This window comes from Nicotiana tabacum, chromosome 6, assembly GCF_000715075.1.
Source record: "Nicotiana tabacum cultivar K326 chromosome 6, ASM71507v2, whole genome shotgun sequence".
Classification (NCBI taxonomy): domain Eukaryota; kingdom Viridiplantae; phylum Streptophyta; class Magnoliopsida; order Solanales; family Solanaceae; genus Nicotiana; species Nicotiana tabacum.
This window is the reverse complement of record NC_134085.1, coordinates 215285992-215307648: the sequence shown is the minus strand read 5'-3', so window position 1 is coordinate 215307648 and position 21657 is coordinate 215285992. Positions and strand designations below refer to the sequence as shown.

Here is a 21657-nt window from a genome sequence, read left to right as displayed (position 1 = left end):
GAAACAATATCTTTAAACTTCTTTATAGATAAAATGTCAATTCCGACAAACAAATTCCTTAGTCCAAATTGTCCACAAATTGTAGGCAACTATGTTCGAGAGCTCGTCTGAAGTTTGATATATCAACTACCAAGTCTCCCACCCTTATGTTTGCTTCATAAGTCTTGTTCATTAATAAACATATATAGATGAAGATTGAAGAGATGGGCAAAGCTTCATTGATCGTATACATCAATTGTTGTCTCCTCTCCTCATTTTCAATGATCCTTCCATCAAAGCTAAGCGTCATGACCCATCACTCCCTTAATTTACAATCTAGCTTCGCTCTCTTAAAGTCTATTTTTCTAGCTTTATGAGATGCAAAATCTAAGCTTTTCGATGGTGAAAGCTTTTCTTTTGTCATCCCTCTACTGTTTTGTTTGGTTTCCTGGAGATATTTTAATCATCCTTGTTAAATCTACAAATAATATGAGCTTTCTTTTCTATACTTTTAATTCCTTTGTTTCCCAGTATAGAAGGCACTAAGAAACAATGAATAAAATGGATGATGGCAGCAACTATTGACAATAAATAAATAGTTAATGGGGCCTCAAAAGATCGGGGCCTAAAGCAGTTGCTTTAGCTGCTTGGCCCTTCAACCTTCAACCGGCATTGCGGCGAACACATTCACTTCAATCATTTAGTGTCTAAAAGTCGAGTGACAACGTGAGGACAAGGGACGGAGAAGCAGTATATGGATGCCCATCATTCAGAATTACATGAGAACGATCGAAGAATCGCAGCCTGAAATGTAAGACCTTATGGATGCTGAAGATTATCTGAATGATGAGTAGAAGTTCAATGTAACTGATAGGCTCATCCTGTTGTGCTTAGTGACATAAGAATGCACATATGATCTCCAGTTGTTTAAGACAAATTAGGTATCTATATAAGTGTCTTCTAGAATTCTAAGCGTCCAAAACAGAAATGTTCCTAATGCTAGCTGTTTTTACTTATTGTGCGTAAAAGGAGATAAAGAATTAATCTTTTTGTCTTCCTTTTAATTGTACTACTACTAACCAAATGTTTATTATTGTGGGAACTAAACTGAAATAAACAAAGAGGTAAATAGATCATCCGTTTTGTCTTTAACTAACTAATAAATAATTATTACTACAAACGATGAAAGAAACAAAAATACATGTTGAAATAACTACATGTAAGAAAATTTACACACCTAATAAGCTGCAATAACTATGGGTAAATGGAATAAATTTTAACGGGCATTTTAGTAAACTAACTTCACCGAAAAATGTTCATGCTTATAATATACTATGATATGATGTTTGAGGAGACACGAAGGGTAAGGCGATTTGATACTATGTATAAGTGTGGTCATAAATTAGCTCACTGCCCTTATTACGCTAGTTGATAACTTCATTTTACCCTTTTTTTTCCCGATTGTAATTTCATTTTCCTGTTGTCCCATGTTATATCATATTTTAAAGGAAGGGATGTACAAAATCGAGCTGCATTTTCCTCTCGCCAGTCCTCTTGATCTTGTAATTTATGCTAAAATTTGGTTGAAGATCTATATTTATTCTTAGAATGTCGTTAAGAGAAGATAATATTATGTATTTGGAAGTCTAATTTGGTTAGGGCATGTTATAACAATCTAAATTAGAAAGATATGGAGTTGTTATTATTGACTTTTTGTTAATATTATTGCACTCTGGAATAAGAGTAAGGTTTGTGTACACATTATTATTGCACTCTGGAATAGGAGTAAGGTTTGTGTACACACTATCTTTCCCGGACTCCACTTGAGGGATTTAATTTGGTGGTTGCTGTATTGCACGACAATTTTGTAATAACGACAATAAAAGCAGGAACTCTTCGTGTTGATAATGAGGTTGACAATAGTCTTTTTTTTTTGCCAACCGAAGAACGTTATATTATAGATTTAATTTAACATACTACTACAAGGAGCATTAGGTCTTACTGACCCTAGGTTACAAAAACTACTACTACATAGTTCGATGGGTTGTCTCATATAGGACCCCATGCTATTACAATCAGCTAGATAATCTTCTAGACAAAAAGATGGTATAGCTGGTGGTGCAGTGACATTGAGCTTTCTTTCGTAGGCTACTCCATTTTAATCTGCACAGATTTCCTCTAAAAAAAGGTCGACGGTAGAAAGAGGGTAGTTGAAGATTCGTGTTGTTCCAAATTTGCTCCATGTTTATCTAGCAGATGTGCTATGCGGTTCTGATCCCTGTAGGTATGCATTATACGTGGATTACCCAGTCGTTGGAGAAAGAACCTGCATTCAAACAAAAGGGATGAGTTGCATGTTGTGGTTTTGTAAAAGAGATATTACCTTTGTGGAGTTAACATTGACTTCCAGTGGTGTTAAATTATGGAGCCAAGCGATTTGTAAACCTGTAAGTAGGGCACAGATTTCCATATGGGTGGAGTTTCCCGCTTGCCTACTTCCAGTAAAACTTACTATCCAATTACCCGCGGAGTTACGGATCACCCCACCCAAACAATTCCTACGTGGTGTTCCCTGTGAAGAACCATCAGTGTTTAGTTTATAGTATCCTCCAGGTGGTGGACGCCATTTGAAATAGATAGAGCGTGTTTGTGCTTTTGTGATCTCCTTTTGAATAATATAGAAGTATACTGCCGCTTGTGAAATTATTTTATAAGGATTTGGAGTTTCTGTTATATTCTCAAAAATATTTTTGTTGCGATTGTTCCATATATGCCAAATGGCATATGACAAGAGGATATGTGGTGGTAGGTTGTGTGGCATTGGGTGTGCAAGATAAAGTAGAGTTTTGATGTTAGTCAGAGGAGATTCAACATCCAAATATTTGGGTTACGTGAGAGAGGCCGATGTATTGCTATAGTTGTTGTGTATTTGGACACAAGAAGAGCAAGTTATTAATATTTTCATCCTCTAGGTGACAAATTGAGCAAAGTCTGGATGTAGTGATGTGCAATTTGTAAAGATAGGCAGTTGTTGGTAGGCGATTGTGTCCAATTAACCAAAGAAATTTTTTTTTTTTTGGAGGAAGCTTGAAGGCCCATATCCACTTGAAATTATTATGGGTTTGCAGATTTGGATGTTGGAGTAGAGGGATTTCACTGTAAATTGACCATTTGGTGTTAGGCTCCATATAATTTGGTCATAGGCCTAAGGATTATGTAAGAATGGTATATAGGATGGTTAAACATAGAGTGCGGTAGCTCAAATGGCAAAGTATAAAGATTTATGATGTGTTGAGACAAATGATGGCTAACCGTAGAGCTTAACTCATGGCGTGGTAGTGGACCTTCAAAGAAGTTCCTAAGTAAAATATTAGGCCCAATCCATGGATCCGTCCAGAAGCGAATATGTTGTCTTGTGGCAATGTGCCATACTATGCCTTTTTGGAAAAATTGCCATCCAAGTTTGATAACTTTCCATATATTAGAAATTTGGTATTTGGGCGTCTAAATATTGTACTTGTGAAAAAGTATGGATGCCCAAAGTGAGGAAGGGGAGTTAAATAGTCGCCATGCTAAGGCGCCCAAAAGTGCGTCATTTTTAATACTGAGATTTTGGGTCCCCAAACCCCCTTGGGCTTTTGTGTTTTGAACAGTATTCCATTTTAGTAGATGGATTTTTTTCCTGTTTTGAGTAATACCCCACAAGAAATTTCTTTGTTTGGAGGCTGCACGGTGAGCAAGTTGAGTATTATTGGATGGTGTAGAAGATTGGTGCTGGTGAAGGATGTGGTCCTTCTGTATTGGAAGTTGAGAGGTAATCTGTTCATTTGTAGGAATTGGAAAGAAAGAGTAATCAATATTTATTGAATTTGGAATGGAAGTGGAGGTTAATGATGGAGTTTCAGTGGAGGATCTATCTTGAGAGGTTAAAAAAGTATAATTAATGTGAAAAATTCGGGGGTGATGTAGCTGTAATGAATGAGGAAGGGCATGTGATGGGTTTATAGAGGCAACCTTTTGTGCTGGTTGGGCTGTAGGGTATAATTGATTTGGGTTGTTTGAGTATGCGGATGGTAATGGGCTAAAGTTAATCGATACGTAGGTATAGTGGATTCAGTATTGGCATGTTGGAGATATTATTGTAATTGGGTGGCTATTGATGTAATTGGTGGAGATTTGGTCGTGTAAGGTGTAGGATGAGGTGTCAATGTATTTGCCATGTGGACACTTTAGACCTATTAATTTTTTGACGTGGAGTGTGGTGGGAGTGTGGGTATGAGTTGTGTGGGCTATAGGTAGCTCTAGTGTTGTATCAGAAGGAGGTGGAATATTTTGTGGGCTTGGTTCTGGGTTTGGATTTTGCCCCGTTACTGCTGGGCTACTAGGTGTGAAGTTGGGCTCTAGCATTGTTGCGTCTTCTATTTCTTCTAATAGTTCAATAGCAGAATTATTAAATTTTTTTGAAGGGGTGATATAGTCTTTTCATGGAGGTATTTTACTAGGGTTAGTGTGTGAAGTCGTAGGTGAGTTGCCTGCGGGGTCTGTTATAACTGTCGTCTTTGCATGAATTGGCATATGGTAATTTTGCAAGGGATGTCCTCTAGATCGTGGAAGTAAAACTGCTTCTCTTCGTCTAGGAGGACTTCTGTGGTTGTATTTTTGGGGGAACTAGATTGTTTTCCATTCACCTTCTATTTGTTTAGTTTGAGAAGTGATAGGCATTTGGGTAGTGGAACAGGGAGTAATCCTTTGATTGGTGGCTGAATTGTTAGGGTCTGGAGGTATACTTCTTGTGTTTGGCGTGATTTGGAATGGACATAGATTAGTGGTGTGGTCTAGTCTGCCACATTTGGTACAGAGCATATTAAGGCCTTCATAAAGTATTTGTTGATAGTGCATACCAATAAACACATGTGTTTGAAGTGGCTTTTCAAAAGGGACTTCAATGCAAATGCGTGCATATCTAGCCTAGTTGTAGCAGAAGTGCAAGTGTCAATTTTTAGGAGTGTACCGACTTTGGACCCCACACGTTGGAGAATTTCAAAATCGTAAAGGGTAATTCAGGCAGTCTGATCCAAATTGCGAAATATGTGAGTTGTGCAGATGAAGCAATGAATTTGGGCTCCCATTTTCACACAGAGAGGAAGTGATTAAAGATAAACCAAGGCCCTTCATGCAACGGTTTAGTCATTTTTCTCTCGTTGAAATTTGATGAGAGAAAAATCTGAGCCCAAATCGATGAGCGGGAGGTCTTCAAATGGTTTCCATAAGATTTTAAGTTTAGCACGTAACATTTGGTGACCCATACGTCCAAAAACCTTAACTATTACAGAGTATTTCTAGGGTGTGTATAATCTAGCTTTGTTGGAAGTAGATAAAGGAATGAAAGTTTCTGTATTGGCTTTGTTTGTGGTTTTGTCTGAGAGGACTAGGTAGGAGTGGGTAGCACGACAAGTGTTTTGTATATGGTTGAGTTGATTATGATCTAGCAGGATTTGCATGTAGGTTGGTGTCGTATTCGATGGAGTAGTGGTATGAGGAATGAGATTATCAATATGCATCGATATGTCTGGTGGTTCCGGAGGTGGTAAGTTGTGGTTGGTGGATGTCATGATGGTTTTATTGGTGTTTAGTGGTAGGGGAATAAGGAAAAGTTTAGAGAGAAGTGAGAGACTCTCTCTATGCTAATGTTTTGAGCTCGACAATAGTCGTGCTCGCTTTATGAACGAAAAGGTCTAATTATCACAAATATCTTAAATTATTATTCAACATTGAGTAAGATGACTCCACCACTGAAGAGATAGAGCTTTTTTTTGTTTAATGTTTAATGAATTTGTAGTACCTTTGAAAAATGAATTACATGGAACCAATATTTTTCTTAATATAGGAGAAGCTTGTTGATGTAAATAAATATTGTTATTGGTGTTACATCGCGAAATTGACAATTTTGTGCTCGATATATGCATAAAAAATTGTGTTTTACATGTACACAAACCAAACTTTATCTTTTTTTGGTGGGTTAATATAAAATAATAAAATAAAATAAAAGAAAAAAAGAACAGTCAGGTGTACTAAGCTCTCGTTAAGTGCGGATCCCGAAAAAGACAATGTGGGTTGCTCTATTGTTGTTGATTACAAGAGTCTATCCTAGGTAGCCTTACCTACATTTCCCTTGCATTCAACTTTACCGGCAACTTGACCTTAATATTTTGTAGGAGCGACGTCGTCCTGAAGATACAAGTGGAAAACCCCTATCAAAACCCGTTTAGTTGGCCCAGTTCTCTTGCTCTTCCGATTCGATTGCAGTGCAGAGCAAAGGAGAGAGAGACGCAAAAATTTACATATATGATTCGTCAGACGTTCTATTCAAACTCAGCATCAAATTCTCGTCGCTGGATTTCTTCGACAACACAACTTCATGTCTCCTCTTGGATGGACAAGATTAAAGGTGCATTTACCGGCGGCCAAAAGACTTCCTCTGAACCTGAATTACCCACCTCTCAGTCATTCACTCTCCCTCGTAAGTATTTGTAATACATTGACAGCATATAGTAAGATCCTTTATTGTGTTGTCTGAGTTTACTTTTTCCTATTTGATGGGATGTTTTAGGATTTGCGGACGAATTGAGCAAAGCAAGGAAATTGGGGACTCTGAAGCAATACATTGTAGGGCGAAGTAGCGAAGCTACATTTGCTGATGCTTTTGAGAAGCAAGAATCTATTATCAGATATCTTGGTGCTTTGGATCCCACTGGAGAGGTTTTCCCCTCATTTTCCTTTTCTCTATAGCCCTTTTTTGTCTAACTTGTGATTTTGTTATATCAAAGGGAGTTAACAACCTGAAGATTGAAAAAATTTATTTACAACCTTAGTGTTTACAAATCCGACATAAGTTCACTATGGAAAGTTCAAAGGGAAACCTACTTATCCAGATACAATTAATCCTTGCTTGCAAATCACACAAGTTTTTCATGCATACTTCCGTGATATAGCCATTCCCTATTTATGTGGGGGATTGTTAAGGATTTTAAGAAGGAAAAGTCTTAAAAAAGGGTGAATGGGAAATGGAGGGAAAATAAAATTTTTGAGTAAAATTTTAAGTGTCCCTCTCTTGAAATATTGTCCCATATTGGAAGAAGAAAAGGATTTTGGTGGGTGTATATACAATTGATCTTCTTGTAACTCTTAAAGAGTTAAGAAGAAGGCAAGTCTCGCGCCGTCGTCGCTCAGCTTCGGCTTCGGCCTCGGATTTGGATTTTGTCAAATGATCGATTGATTGATTAATTTTTTGGACCAAATTTATTTGTTAATAGTAAATATTAACGTAATATTATCCGTGTTTGTAACGGATATGTTCCAATCCGCGTATCTGTCCCACCAGTTCTGTTAGCAGTCTAGTGCTCCTTCCACCATGGCCAAGTGCTTCCTCCATAATAGCCTAGCGCATGCTCCACCATGAGTGGTGGCTGGTCATTCTCTTAACAGCTGACTGCACATATGTGCAGTAGCTGTTAGAGCAAGGACACACAAAACACAAAAAACTGAACGAAAAAAACAAAAAAAAAAACAGAATAAGAGCTGTTAGGAGAAGGCACAGGCAGAAACGAAATTGAGAGCTTGGCTATCGTCGATCTCCTCTTCGGTAAGAACTCAACGTCGGCTATAAATTGCAGTCCTTCCTCTCAGAATTTCCATTCGACTTCTGAGTTCTCCTTCCTTGTTCTGCATTGTTTTAAACTACAAACAAAGCAACCGTAAGTGTGATTTGCTGCTGAACTTTGTGTTCGCTGAAACATAGGGGATTAAAGTACCGCTACACCAGTGTGTAATTCGTTCTATCCTGGGAGGAAATAATCCATAACCTTGGGTACTAGGAGGGGATTAAATTCCTTAAGGAAACATTGTGAATTCAGTGGGCTCGAATTAATTACTGTTTCGTTTATATTTACGTTTATACGCTAATTTTCTTTTCTCCAGAATTATTATTTATAAATACAGCAAATAAGAAGTAGCAACCAACAGTTAACAACCTGAAGATTGAAACAATTTATGTTACAACCTTAGTGTTTACAAAGTCTGAACTTTTGATAGATTTCATGGATTCCCTGCAGTGGGAAAAAGGAATTCAAAGTCCTTTTTATGTGAAATATCATGCACCTTCTTACTGCAATTAAATGAATTTTCACATAACTTAATCCAACAAACAACAACAAACCCAGTGGATCCCACAAGTGAGGTTTGGGGAGGGTAGTTGTACACAGACCTTACCCCTACCTGGGAAGGTAGAGACGTTGTGTCCGATAGACCCTTGGCTCAGTAAAGATGAAACAAAGCAAAGCAGTAGTCATGTGTAGGATAGATGGAAGAGACTATTGTTGTGACAAGAATTGGATAACCTATTGAAGCTCTTTCTGTCATAATTCTTTATTCTTTTAAATAAAAAATAGAATCTTCAACCAATTCAAAAGCAAGAGGCAGCAAAACATTGCAAGTGCACAATAGCTGATGTTGAGAATACATTGGCAAAGTTTACTTGGGCAAAAGAAGCACAAACAAAACTTGAGAAGATGAAGGAAGAAGGGAAGCCAATGCCAAAGAACATGGCTGAGGTACTGTATATTGCATTTAAGATTGCTGCTCTATGGCATATCTTCGCTCTTTGTTTTACTCCCTCCATTCTATTTTATGGGACACTTTCTTTTTAGGATGTTCCAAAAAGATTGGTGCATCTAAAAAAATCATTTTACCTTTAATAAAATAATTTGTTTGAACTCCACTTGATATAAGATCTGATATTTTTATCAGGAGAGAGAAAGATGAAAGGACACATGGAACTCTTAACATCTCTAAATTAATTGTCCGCAGTAAGGACAATTTTGGTACTTCGCGTAATAATTAGTTTATGTGACAAAAGTTTTCTTTTATTTCGTAAATTCCATGTCCAGTCAAACTTATTTACATAAAATGGGAATGAGGGAGTATTACAGCTTTTTTTTAAATTTCTTAAATCTTCTATATACCATATTAGGTTTTCTGGTGGTTTGATTCTTTCACTTTCTGGGATTTTTGTTTGCATTGTGGAGAGATGCATATTCTTTTTGCATTCTAAGAAAAGAAATCTTCAGTTTTATCTTACTTCATCAAAAAAAAAAGAAGAAATCTTCAGTCTTATCTATCTTCATCAAAAAAAAAAAAAAGAAATCCTCAGTTATAGATGCCAGTAATGTAGGTGCATGTGTATCATTATGAAGTGAGTATGGGTTTGTTGTCTCTGGTCCAGTTAACAGTTATGGGCCGTGGTGGAAATTCAATAGCACTCAAGATCCTTCTCATCCAAATACTTGGTTCTGCACAGAGTCTTCAGAATATGAGAAAAGAATGCATACAATGTGTTCCAGTATTGGTGCTTCCTTTTTCTGTGGTTATATGAAGTTGACTTATTTTGGGTTCTTCTAATATTAGGTTCAAAAGTTGATGGGTTCATCCCCGATGGATGTTGCACGATCAAACTTGGCTAAGAGTGGGCATATTAGTAGGAATGCATTCTGTCCTTGTGGTTCCAAGAAGAGATACAAAAGGTACTTCTGCTTTTCTTATTGTTAAACATGAACGGCTATTTCTCAATGTTTGAATTCCTTAGAGCAGGAAGAGAAATAAGACGTGTTTACTAGATTGCGCTATTGGTTGCCATTGTTCGTGTCTTCTCTCCGTGTACTGTAAAGACTACCAAACTTTTCTCTTCCTTCTCCTTTTGCCATCTCTCTTGACCAGTCCGTAATCCACAGGCGGTTTTAGGTGATTATCAAATGAAATGTCCTATGAGATGCAGGAAACATAGACATTTCTGTTTCCGTGATGTATGGAATCCATACATAGAGTGGGTGTGGATTATTAATCATGTTTGATAGGAGTTTCCAGATTCAATGTTTGCATGGTTTCTGTCAGAGGTGATTTATGGTTTTACTAACATTCCAATGTCATGATGTCACATCATTGACGCTGATCATCTAAGTCGTGGGTTGTTTCATCCTCAGAAACCTTGACCTATTTTTTTTTTCCCTGGGGCTTTTTGAGGTCGTTTGGGGGGTTTATGGTCCAATAGTATAAGGGGGGACAAATTTAAACAATTTATCATAGTAGAGGGACAGATCAGACCCTTTTCCGTTTTCTGTATGCTTGTATATTGGATATTCGAAATATTTTGTGCTCTGGAGCGATGAATATTGTTTATAGATTATGTATACAATTAGTGTTTAACCCTATATTATAATGTTATCTCCCCTCTCTCTGTCTCTCTCCAAAAGGAGCTCCGCTGTTCCTGTTATTTTCCTCTTCTGCGTTAGCCCGCCCTCCCCCCTTTTCTCACGTGACACGAAGGACTTGCATGTCTGAGTTAACTCATTAGCCCATCAGCTACTGAATTTAAGAATTGTTAGAGTATAACCAACTGGTGTAGATGAGCTGTTTCCTGGAGATATCACCGTAGGATACTTGCCCAATCTCTACTCTCAAGATCTAGGAGAAAAGGGGGAGGGAAGAAGGCAATAAAGTTGTGAGGAAGAGGGGGATAAAGGAACTGCATCAATAGTGGCTTCTCCAGCCTACTCTGCCACCCTACCCTCCCCTTTTTTTTGTGCTTATTGTCTTGCTGTTGTGGTTTATGTAGGTGTTGCGGGAAGGATTCAACAATTTAAAGAAGAAACAAGCAAGAATAAGTCAACAAATCTAGCTAAAGTTGAGGGGCAAACATGTTCAAAAGAAGAAATTCTTATATAGTCGGAATATCATTTTCTTTTTGTAGTCTTGATATTCTTTTTCCCTTTTCTCCTGGTGTACGGACTCATTTTTATTTGGTCATGGATTGGCCACTAGAACTAGAGTCGGCTTCCTTAATTAAGTCCGTTGTTCCTTGGTAGCTCAGTAATATTTAGTGCGGTAGATTGTTGATTACTAGCAATAACTCGTGATTCCAAATGATGTGCGGACGGCTTGTCTAGTGATTGATGTGGGTGCCAATGCTATGTCGTTTAATAATAACAATTAGAAATGAACTTGTCTTTTCGCTAATGCACATCAAAATTCACTGAAAAATTGTACGGGCGACCAAATATTGGGCGCCCCCATTTAACTTATACCCACTTTTTAAAAATATTTTTAACTTGTACTCACTTTTTAAACAACTTAAGATCTCTTTCTCCTCCTCCTTCGTCTTCTTCTTTCTTCTTCTTCTTCGGGTGACAATGATTTTATATGGTGTTTGTGAATATATTTTAAGGTAGTTTATGATGTTTTACAGTGGTGAGCTGTTATGACGTTTTATTTTTTACTATTGCTTAGAGTTTCTTTTTTTTTTTTAATTGCAAAATAGATTCATTAGATTTATTGTTGTTTTGACAAATTGATGATTGATGTTTGTTCCTGATGATATTTGGAGGTTATGTTTCAAATTTGAGTTCATTTGGAGTAGATTTAGGTATTAAATCGTATATTGGATGTTATAATTCGTTGGTTGCACTTTAGACCTTTTGGCCTTAAGTGTAATTTTTCACTTCTGATTTATTGGCCTTTAAGTATAGCAAAATGTTTGTTGCACTTCAGACCTTTTGGCCTTAAGTGCATCTGAAGTGAAATTTTCACTTCAGACTTATTGGCCTTAATTGCATGAAATCATTGGTTACACTTAAGACCTATTTGGCCTTAAGTGTATTTGAAGTGCAAATTTTAACTTTAGACTTATTGACCTTAAGTGAATGAAAACGTTTATTGCACTTCAGATTTTTTGGCCTTAAGTGCATTTGAAGTGTAATTTTCCACTTCAGACTTATTAGCCTTAAATGCATGAAATCATTGGCTGCACTTCAGACCTATTTGACCTTAAGTGTATTTGAAGTGTAGTTTTTTCACTTCAGACTAATTTTTCTTAACTTCAGATCTGATAAGTCTGAAGTTGATCGTAAAGTGGGTAGACTTGCAAACTTTTTTGCAAAGTGGGTATAGATTCAATTGTGATTGCAAAACAGGGTATAGATGCAAAAGCCCCAAAATTCACCTTCTGTTTTGGTCCTATCTAGTTTCAAGGATAATTGGTGATAAATTAGGAGAAAAAACTGGTGTTAAACTATTATTATGAGTAATTATGGATAAATTCTGATATTAGCATCAGCTTCAGAAAAATTAGCAGTACAATTCTGGATAAATTCTGTTTTGGTACAATTATTGATTTGAAAAATTGTTATTAAACCATGACAAAGAATACAATCTATTCAAACATAGTTTTCAGAAAACAATACAGTACAATATGTAAGAACAATACACAATGATGATAAATAATAATCAGAACAGAGTGCAAGAAAATTTCTTGAAAACAAATCCAAGAATAGTAATCTTTCCAGAGATTGTGTTGAACATTGAGGAGTCAACTCTGCTAACAAAACGATTCTTTTGATCATTTGCTTCTGCAAGAAAGTTAGGGGTCGTTTGGTAGGGTGTATAAGAATAGTGCGGAATAAGGTGTATTAGTAATACATGGATTAGTAATGTATGTGTTAGTAATGCAAGCGTTAGTTGTGCATATATTATTTCTTATCTACTGTTTGGTGTGGTGTATTAAAATTATAATGCATTGCATAAGTTTTAAGAAAAATAATTGTCTACAGAAATACCCTTCATATTCTCTAGCTTTAAGAGACTTTAAGGACAATTTTGTCTTTAACCATGCTAATGCATGCATTAACAGCCTTGGTATTACTAATGCCATAGTTTTTTATGCATTACTTATACATAAGATAATACCAAGTATAATGTATAATTAATACAAGTTTTAGTTATACACAGGTTGAAAAAGTGTATCAAACAAAGTATTAGTAATGCATAGAGCTAATGCTTGCATTATTTTTTCTATTACCTCCTACCAAATGACCCCTTAGATCTTTAAGTTTTAGAAGTCACTAGCTTTGCTTTTGCTCATCTTTCTATATATTAAAAAAAAGAGTTTTTCCATCCATTGTTGAAAACAAAAAACGGAGTCTGAATTATAAAATATATATCAAGAAGAAAATGCCCGAACTAATCAGAACAAGGCAATTTTGTTATTGTAGTACAAAGTGATTGTATAATGAGCTGGGAAGCTGACGTTTAAACTGAAAGTAAAGAAAAAAGGACATATTTTGAACCATGCAATTGGAAAATAGTAATTTAAAGGCCTGAAGTTGAAAAAAATTGAAAGAATTGGATCTTCCTCTCATTTCTAGTGCTTAAACCAGGGGAAGGCAACCTGAGATTTCTCATGCCAAAGCGGGCATATCCTTGAGCCATGCATCCAAAGGTTTTCCAATGGAGTAGACAATGAACCCGATTTCTCTGAGCTTCTCCGCGTCAACAACGTTCCTCCCATCAAACACGAATGCAGGCTTTTGCATGGTATCGTAAATCTTCTTGAAATCAAGTGTTTTGAACTCATCCCACTCAGTGAGAATGCAGACACCGTGGGCGTCTTTTGTTGCCTCATAAGCATCCCAGACGACGTTAACTTGCTTTACTGCAAAAGGGCTCATTGGTTGGAGGTGAGTTGGATGATCCCAATCAAACTTTTTCATTGAGAGATCCTTTGTTATTTGATCCTCAGTGACCTGTGGATCATATATGCTCAGATGAGCATTGTCTCCCAACAAGCCTTTACACACATCAATTGCAGGAGTTTCCCTAGTGTCACCTGTGTCTTTCTTGAAGGCAAAACCAAGAATTGCAACCTTCTTTCCAGAAACTGTGTTAAACATTGAGGAAACCATTCGGTTAACAAACCGATTCTTTTGGTAGTCATTCACCTGGATCACTTGCTTCCAGTAATTGGCAACTTCTTTAAGGCCATTACATTCACATATGTAAACCAAGTTGAGGATATCCTTTTGGAAACAAGAACCACCAAAACCAACACTGGCATTGAGGAATTTTGGTCCAATTCGGGTGTCCTTACCAACAGCGTTGGAAACTTGTGTAACATCAGCCCCAGTAGCTTCACAAAGTGCTGACATTGCATTAACAGATGAAATCCTCTGAGCCAAGAAGGCGTTGGCAGCGAGCTTTGAGAGCTCGGCTGACCAGAGATTGGTGCAGATGATTCTGTCTTCAGGCACCCAATGCGCATACACTTGTTTGAGGGCGTGGATCGCCTTTTGCCCTTCAGGGGTGTCTCTTCCTCCAATTAGAACGCGATCTGGATTGAAAAGATCCTGAATTGCAGTTCCCTCAGCAAGAAATTCTGGATTTGAGAGGATTTGATAGTTAATTCCCTTGCTGTTATGACTGAGTATTTTCTCGATTGCCTCAGCTGTTTTCACAGGAACAGTTGATTTCTCCACAACAATCTTATCGTTCTTGGATACGTCTGCTATCATTCGAGCAGCACTCTCCCAGTATGTAAGGTCTGCTGCTTTCCCAGCTCCAAGTCCACGAGTTTTCGTTGGGGTGTTAACAGAAACAAAGATGATATCTGCTTCTGAGACATGTTTCTCTACTTCAGTACTAAAGAAAAGGTTCTTTCCTCGGCGTTGCTTCACCACATCATCAAGTCCAGGCTCATAGATAGGCAGCTGATCACTATTCCATGCTGCAATTCGGGCAACAGAGATATCAACAACAGCTACTTCAATTGAGGGGCACTTGAGGGCAATGACCGCCATAGTCGGTCCACCAACATATCCAGCTCCAATGCAACAAATCTTCACCATCTTTTCCTGCAATATGAAACCTGGTAAACAGGGAAGTATTAGATTCAGAACCAAGCTTGTCTGCAGTATCCTAATTATTATTTTAACAGAATTTAATGCTTCATTTGGTCCATCATTAAGATAGGCTGTAAGGTAACAGGAAATTTATCCAGCAAAAAGCTGTAAGTTTCTATCTAGGTGTCATCTTTACATTTGAACTTGCATTAATAAAGAAAAGTATTGCATCTGATAAAAGGAATCATATCCCACAACCAAAGGGATATCTCTTTTTATTTGTCCAATTAACAACCACCATATTCTCCCAATGTCCTAATCAGCCTCCACAATATGACTTTCATATGTGAATGCTCTGATTACAGATACAAAGAGAACTGGATAAACTTCGCTACATCTTTTTCTTTTCTTTTCTTTTCTTTTCTTTTTTGTGCCCCCATAAAAGGATCGCACCGACATGCTAAAGACGTGTCAATATCAGTGCACCAGGGATAATTCCAACCAAAGCATATACTAAAAGTTGATAAGGAGTATAAAATTAGGAGCTTTTCAGATAGTTTAGTTGCAAGCATCATCCAATGCACAAAGTCTATGGCACAATTATGAGTACATGTTACAAACATGAGCTGACATAGAAACAAAAATGACAAAAAGAATACACAAAGAAACTGACAAAAAGAAGAAGCTGAAGCAGAAGAGAAAGAAAGGATCAAAACTGAGACAGTACAGCAACAACAACGACCTAGTGAAATCCCACTAGTGGGGTCTGGGGAGGGTAGTGTGTACGCAGACCTTACCCCTACCCGAGGGGTAGAGAGGCTGTTTCCGAAAGACCCTCAGATCAAAACTGAGACAGTATTACACAAAAATTGAACTAGAAATCTTGCGAAGAGAAACAACTACTATAAACCACTTCAATAAAAGTTACCTCTAGAAAAGGAAGATATGAAGAAGAAAAATATGTCTTGATTCTGAAATGAAATGGTGTACAAATATGTGGAAAGACCACTTTATATAATGGAAAAAAGACTAAAGGGTGTAAGCCAATGGACTCTCAAAAACTAAGTAAAGTGCCAAATGTAAGATTTAAAGTCTGATTCAGAATGTTGAACACGTTTTCAAGAGGGACCTTTCAGTAACTAACAAGGTAAATTCCACCATCTCTTTCTGCCTTTTCTCTTCAGCAAAGACAGACTTTACACTTGGACTGGTTTCTGACCACTCCCTCAACCATGTTTCAATTTTGAAACAATGGTTTAATACTCTTACCAACCTTTTCTGCTAGAATTAAAGTTCATTGCACGGTTAATATAACTAATGGTGCATTTACACAATCTAGATAATTTATTAAGTAAATACAGTTTAAAGTTCACTATATTGAAAAAAAAAAAAAAGTAGAAGTGTATTTAACTTAAATGTTTATGCAAAAGTTCCGTGGTGGAACTAGTACTTGATTACGAGTTTGGCCGAACCTAATAACTTTCGTTCAAATACTATATTTGTCTTAAGAAAGTCATTAAATAAGTACAAATTGGTAATTTAAAACCTAGTAACTTAAAAGGATTAGAATCATGAATCCATAAACTTCAAGAGATGGCTCCACCTCTGAAAAAGTTCGCAACACATTAAAATGGGAAAGCAAAAAAAAAAAAACGTGTCTTGGTTTATGATTATTTATGTTGCTCGAACTCTCCGAAAATGTCGATGAGTGTGTGTCGGATCCCCAAAATTAGTACCCCTCTTTCTCATATTATGTGTCGTGTTTCTCTTTTACGCGGTCCTTAAGAAATATTAATTAGGAAATGGATTGGACTATTCTACCCTTATTTATGTCTTAAGATATAATCTCTTCATTGAATACTTATTCTATTTATGTGTTATCTCCATCTTCAAGAACAATTATTACTAAGGGTAAAAAAGGAAAAAAATAATCAATTTTGTCTTGAACTTCTAAAATGACAAATAATTTGAGATAACTATTTTTAGTAACCACGACTGATAATATGAGACGGAGGGAGTATATTTTTTGGAGGATCCGATACGGGTACGACAACTATTTTGGGGAGTCCGCACAACATATCACAAGTAAAGTCCATTTACCAAAAGAAAAAAAGACACATTTTTTACTCCAAACTAAATTTACAACAATGGATTTTGAACAAAACAGTCTCACAAGGTGGGGGGAAAACCTTTTTTTTTTTTTATAATTATTAATTTGTTGCAAAGTGAACCAATTTAACTAGAGGTGCAATTTTCATGTGAAAATGAGGTTGTAACTCCAACAAGAAAAATGTTTTTGACTGGTACAGTAACAGAAAGAGAATGAAGAAAAAGAAAGTTCAGAAAGAACGTGATGTGTTTGTTCAAAGGACATTGAGTAAGATTAAAGAAAGATTAATTACAGCTAATAGCATGGTATTAATAAATTAATACATTATGGTTAGAGGAAAAAAACAAGAAGTACTTATTAGAAAGCTTGCTTTGAAGGCAACAGAGCTTGAAATCAACGTGTTGGGTACCTGAAAAATGGCCTCTTCAGCAACAGAAATGAAAAGCTTTAACTTCACTACTTATGGATGGTGAGAGACTAATTTATTTTGCTTATTCTTTTTCTTTTGGGGTGTACAAGAAAAGTTTGGATTATTTTATTTTCAGCTAGAGAATATTATGGTTTTGAAAATTTTGATAAAAAGAAAAAAAAAAGGAAGTTTTGCTTAGATTGGTGATCAATTCGGTCTAGTGAGATGCATGTAATTTTATCGAAAAACCAAGAGGAAATAGCCTTCCATTTTTTGATTTGTATTTAGTAATAAACAAATAGAAAATAAATTTTTTTTTTGCAGGAGTAAACGTTGAAAATGCTTCAAATTCTTAAAATTGTAAAAGCATATACCAATTAAAGTAGCAATTCATGGTGTCTAGACACTACATGATACCTTCAAAGGTAATTAACTGGTAACGTACTAAAGATATTAAATTTATTACTCTAAATAACTATTTTCTGATGTATATAAATAAATTTTGGAGAAGGCAATAAGTATAAATGTGATAAATTTGTGAATCGAAGATAAGTTACTTCACTACTCAATATATTCATACTCTCAACAGCCCTCCTCAAGCTAGAGGAGGTGAAGATGTTCTTCATCCCTAGCTTGGATAACAAATAGCTATGCTGCATTCTTCTCAGGCCTTTGGTGAGGATGTCAGCTTGTTGATCAGTAGTATTGACATAAACAGTGTGGATCAACCCTGACTGGATCTTCTCACGTACAAAATGACAGTCGATGTCAATATGTTTGGTCCGTTCATGAAAGACATACTCCCTCTGTTCCAGTTTATGTGAACCTATTTCCTTTTTGGTCCGTTCCAAAAAGAATGAACCCTTTCTAAATTTGGTAACAATTTAGCTTAAAGTTACAACTTTACCCTTAATGAGAAGCTTTTATAACCACACAAATACTCTGGGCCCCATTTGAACTTGTTTAGGACCACAAATTCCAAAAGTCTTCATTTTTTACTTAAACTTCGTGCTCAGTCAAACAGGTTCACATAAATTGGAACGGAGGGGGTAATTTTTTGTTAAGAAACACTTAACTCCTTGAACAAACCAATGAGCCAAATAATCTCAGGCACTGTTGAGGCAAGACTCCTATATTCTGCTTCAGCAGAACTTCTGGAAACTGTTGATTGTTTTTTGGACTTCCATGAAATTAGGGAATCACCAAACTTTACTAATAACTTGTTATAGATATCCTACTGTTGAGGCAAGCTGCCCAATCAGCATCACAGAAAGCTGCTAGTGAGCCAGAACAATCAGTTTTCATCAACACCCCTAGTCCAGGACAGTTTTTGATGTATCTCACAATCCTGAGAGCAGCATCTATCTGAGAAGATTTAGGATTGTGCATAAACTGACTTAGTGTATGGATAGCAAATGAGATGCCTGGCCTAGTGACTGTCAAGTACAACAGCCTTCCAAGTAATCTTTGGTATGGTCCTGGATCCTCTAATAGAGCATCATCATCTGTAGAGTTTGTGTGTGTATCAAACTCCAATGTGGTCAGCTGGGCATTCAATTCCAAAGGTGAACCCAAAGGTTTAGAACCCGATAAACCCAGATCAGCAATTAACTCCAGACTATACTTCCTTTGATGCATCAAGATCCCTGGCAAACTTAATTCCCAGGAAATATTTCAGCTCTCCCAAATCTTTGATTTTGAAGTTATCCTGCAACTGTGATTTAGTCTCTTGTATTAGCTCTAAGTTATCTCCAGTGATGAGGAGATCATCTACATACACAAGAACCACCACAAGCTGCCTTGAGGATTTTTTAGTGAATAAGGAATAGTCTAGGTGGCTTTGTTGAAAACCTGATGCAAGTAGTGCTGTAGTGAGTTTGATATTCCATTGCTGAGATGCTTGCTTAAGCCCATAGAATGATTTATGCAGTTTACATACCAGTGATCTGTTGTTACATCCCACAAAACCTAGTGGAATACACATGAATACCTCTTCAGTTAAATCTCCTTGAAGAAAGGCATTGTACACATCCATTTTATGGATGGTCCAATGCTTGGCAACAACTAAAGCAATCACACTCCTGATTGTCACCATTTTCACTACTGGTGAAAAGGTTTCTTGGTAATCCAACCCCTCTTTCTGATTGTATTCTTTGGCTACAAGTCATGCCTTAAACTTCTCAACCTCTCCAGTTGCCTTGTACTTGATTTTGTATACCTATTTGAACCCTATAGCTCTCTTCTCATGAGGCAGTGGTACTATCTCCCAAGTTTTGTTATCCTCAAGTGCCTTTATTTCTGTCTGTATTGCCTCAATCCACCTCTTGTCCTTTGCAGCTTCATAGTAGCTATTAGGCTCCTGTTCTGAAGAGAAGCGAGACAAGTAACTTTGATACTTGGGTGACAGTTGATCATAGCCTATGACAGCAGTTATTGGATATCTGCAACTGTTACTTTGTGTACCTTTGTCAGCTGTTACATAATCCTTGAGCCAAATGGGAGGTTTAGAAGTCCTGCTTGACTTTCTAGCAACCTCAATAGGTGGTATACTCAATTTTGGAACTGCAGTTGGCATAGAAGTTGGGGGATTTGATGTTGGAGGGATTGAAGTGGATATTGAATGGGTTGGAGAAGTCTCTGAATGTCCATGATCTGAGTTGAGTACTGGGGAACTCTCTGGAATAGGAACAATGGGTGAGTCTCTAGCTGGAGTTGATGTAGAATGTGGATAATACTCATGATCTGGAGTACTATGATCATAGAGTGTTCTCATATTCAAGTAATCTAGGAAGGATTGGTCAGTTCCCTCCTATGGATTCTGGAAAGGAAAAGCATCTTCAAAGAAGGTTACATCTCTACTGATGAAATATACATTGTGCTCAAGGTCAAGAAGTTTATATCATTTCTGGAGTGCTGCATATCCCAATAGTACACACTTCACAGCTCTAGGCCCAATCTTGTCAGTTTTAGGCAACAATGAAGCAAAGCACAAGCACCCTATTATTCTTAAATGAGCTAAAGAAGGCTGTCTGTGATACAACAGTTCAAAAGGTGACTAGTTTCCAAGCACTATGGATAACACTCTATTGATAATATATACAGCTGTCTCAATGCAATCTCCCCAAAATCTAGCTGGTAGATGACCCTGGAATCTGATAGCCCTTGCAATCTCCAAAATGTGTCTGTGTCTTCTTTCTACTACCCCATTCTGCTGAGGTGTATATGGGCATGAACTTTGGTGTAAGATCTCATGCAGCTGAAATAATTCGCTACATTGAGTATTGAAAAACTCACTCCCATTGTCTGACCTGAACATTTTAACAGACTTGCCAAATTGAGTTTTAACCATAACAAGAAAATTCTTAAGGATGAAAATTACATCAGATTTCAGTCTTATCAGAAAAGTCCAAGTCCATCTAGTGTAATCATCCACTAATGTAAGAAAAAACTTCATTCCATTATAGGTAGCAACCTTGTAAGGTCCCCAAACATCCATATGAATTAGTTGAAAAGCTTCAATACTTCTATAGTATTTACTGGAAAAGGCATTCTAGTTTGCCTTGCCAAAGGGCAAATCTCACATCTATGAACATTATTGAAATCTAAACTGTTTCTGAAATATTGTAGTTTTCTAATGACTGGTAGAGCCACATGCCCCATTCTCTTGTGCCATATATCTGGACCTCTTAGCTTCATTACTATAAAGGCTTTGTGAGAATGCATCATTTTGTGTGACTCTACTGATATCATGGTGTATAATCCATTTTCTTCCCTACCAATCTCCTTCACCCTCCCAGACCAGAGGTCCTGAAATACACAAAATGTAGGAAAGAAGGAAGCAAAACAGTTCAGATCTTTTGTCACCTTGGAGACCGACAATGAACTTGAAAGCAGGAACACATAAGACATTCTTAATAGTGTCACCTCCTGACAATATACCATGATAAATTTGTGAATCGAAGATGAATATTGAGCTAAGAAATGAGAGAAGAAATTGGGGAAGAAGAAAGCTCATCTTCATTATCAATTAACCGCCTCTGTACAGTGTTAACTACCAGTTATATACTAATACAGCTGGACTAACTAATTGCTAACTATAGTTAGTTAAACTATGATTAGACTAAACTCTAGTTATCTTAAGTTACTTCACTACTCAATACATTCATACTCTCAACAAAATGCTTAAAAGTTTTTTTGGGAAGCTTAGCCCCTTAAAAAAATTAATTATGATGGAATTTTGACTATTTTATCCTTATTCATGTCTTAATATTTAATCTTTCTTCATCGGAATGTTGTAGTCTTCAAGGATAATTATTACTCCCTCCGTTCACTTTCATTTGACACGTTTTGACTTTTCACGCCCCTTAAGAAATAAAAAATGAAGTGCATAATTTACCATGATATCTATATTAATTGATGCATATTTTATTGGATTTGAG

The 21657-nt window shown here is 36.7% G+C and overlaps 3 protein-coding genes across 3 annotated transcripts; 1 reads left to right on the top strand and 2 right to left on the bottom strand.

The window, feature by feature from the left end:
• Nucleotides 1-6187: 6187 nt before the first annotated feature.
• LOC107783101 (uncharacterized) lies at nucleotides 6188-10894 on the top strand. The gene is made up of 5 exons (XM_016604069.2): nucleotides 6188-6499; nucleotides 6590-6738; nucleotides 8427-8588; nucleotides 9442-9557; nucleotides 10646-10894. The coding sequence occupies exons 1-5, from the start codon at nucleotides 6325-6327 to the stop codon at nucleotides 10671-10673; spliced, it is 630 nt and encodes a 209-aa protein (XP_016459555.1). The 5' UTR covers nucleotides 6188-6324; the 3' UTR covers nucleotides 10674-10894.
• A 2109-nt stretch (nucleotides 10895-13003) lies between these two features.
• On the bottom strand, nucleotides 13004-15960 carry LOC107783103 (UDP-glucose 6-dehydrogenase 4). The gene is made up of 2 exons (XM_016604070.2): nucleotides 15628-15960; nucleotides 13004-14725 (listed from the first exon to the last, which is right to left on the bottom strand). Exon 2 carries the CDS (start codon nucleotides 14703-14705, stop codon nucleotides 13263-13265), a length of 1443 nt encoding a protein of 480 aa, XP_016459556.1. The 5' UTR covers nucleotides 14706-14725; nucleotides 15628-15960; the 3' UTR covers nucleotides 13004-13262.
• Nucleotides 15961-19436: 3476 nt separating this feature from the next.
• LOC142182334 (uncharacterized) lies at nucleotides 19437-20714 on the bottom strand. The gene is made up of 2 exons (XM_075256593.1): nucleotides 20319-20714; nucleotides 19437-20027 (listed from the first exon to the last, which is right to left on the bottom strand). The coding sequence occupies exons 1-2, from the start codon at nucleotides 20712-20714 to the stop codon at nucleotides 19437-19439; spliced, it is 987 nt and encodes a 328-aa protein (XP_075112694.1).
• Nucleotides 20715-21657: the final 943 nt, after the last annotated feature.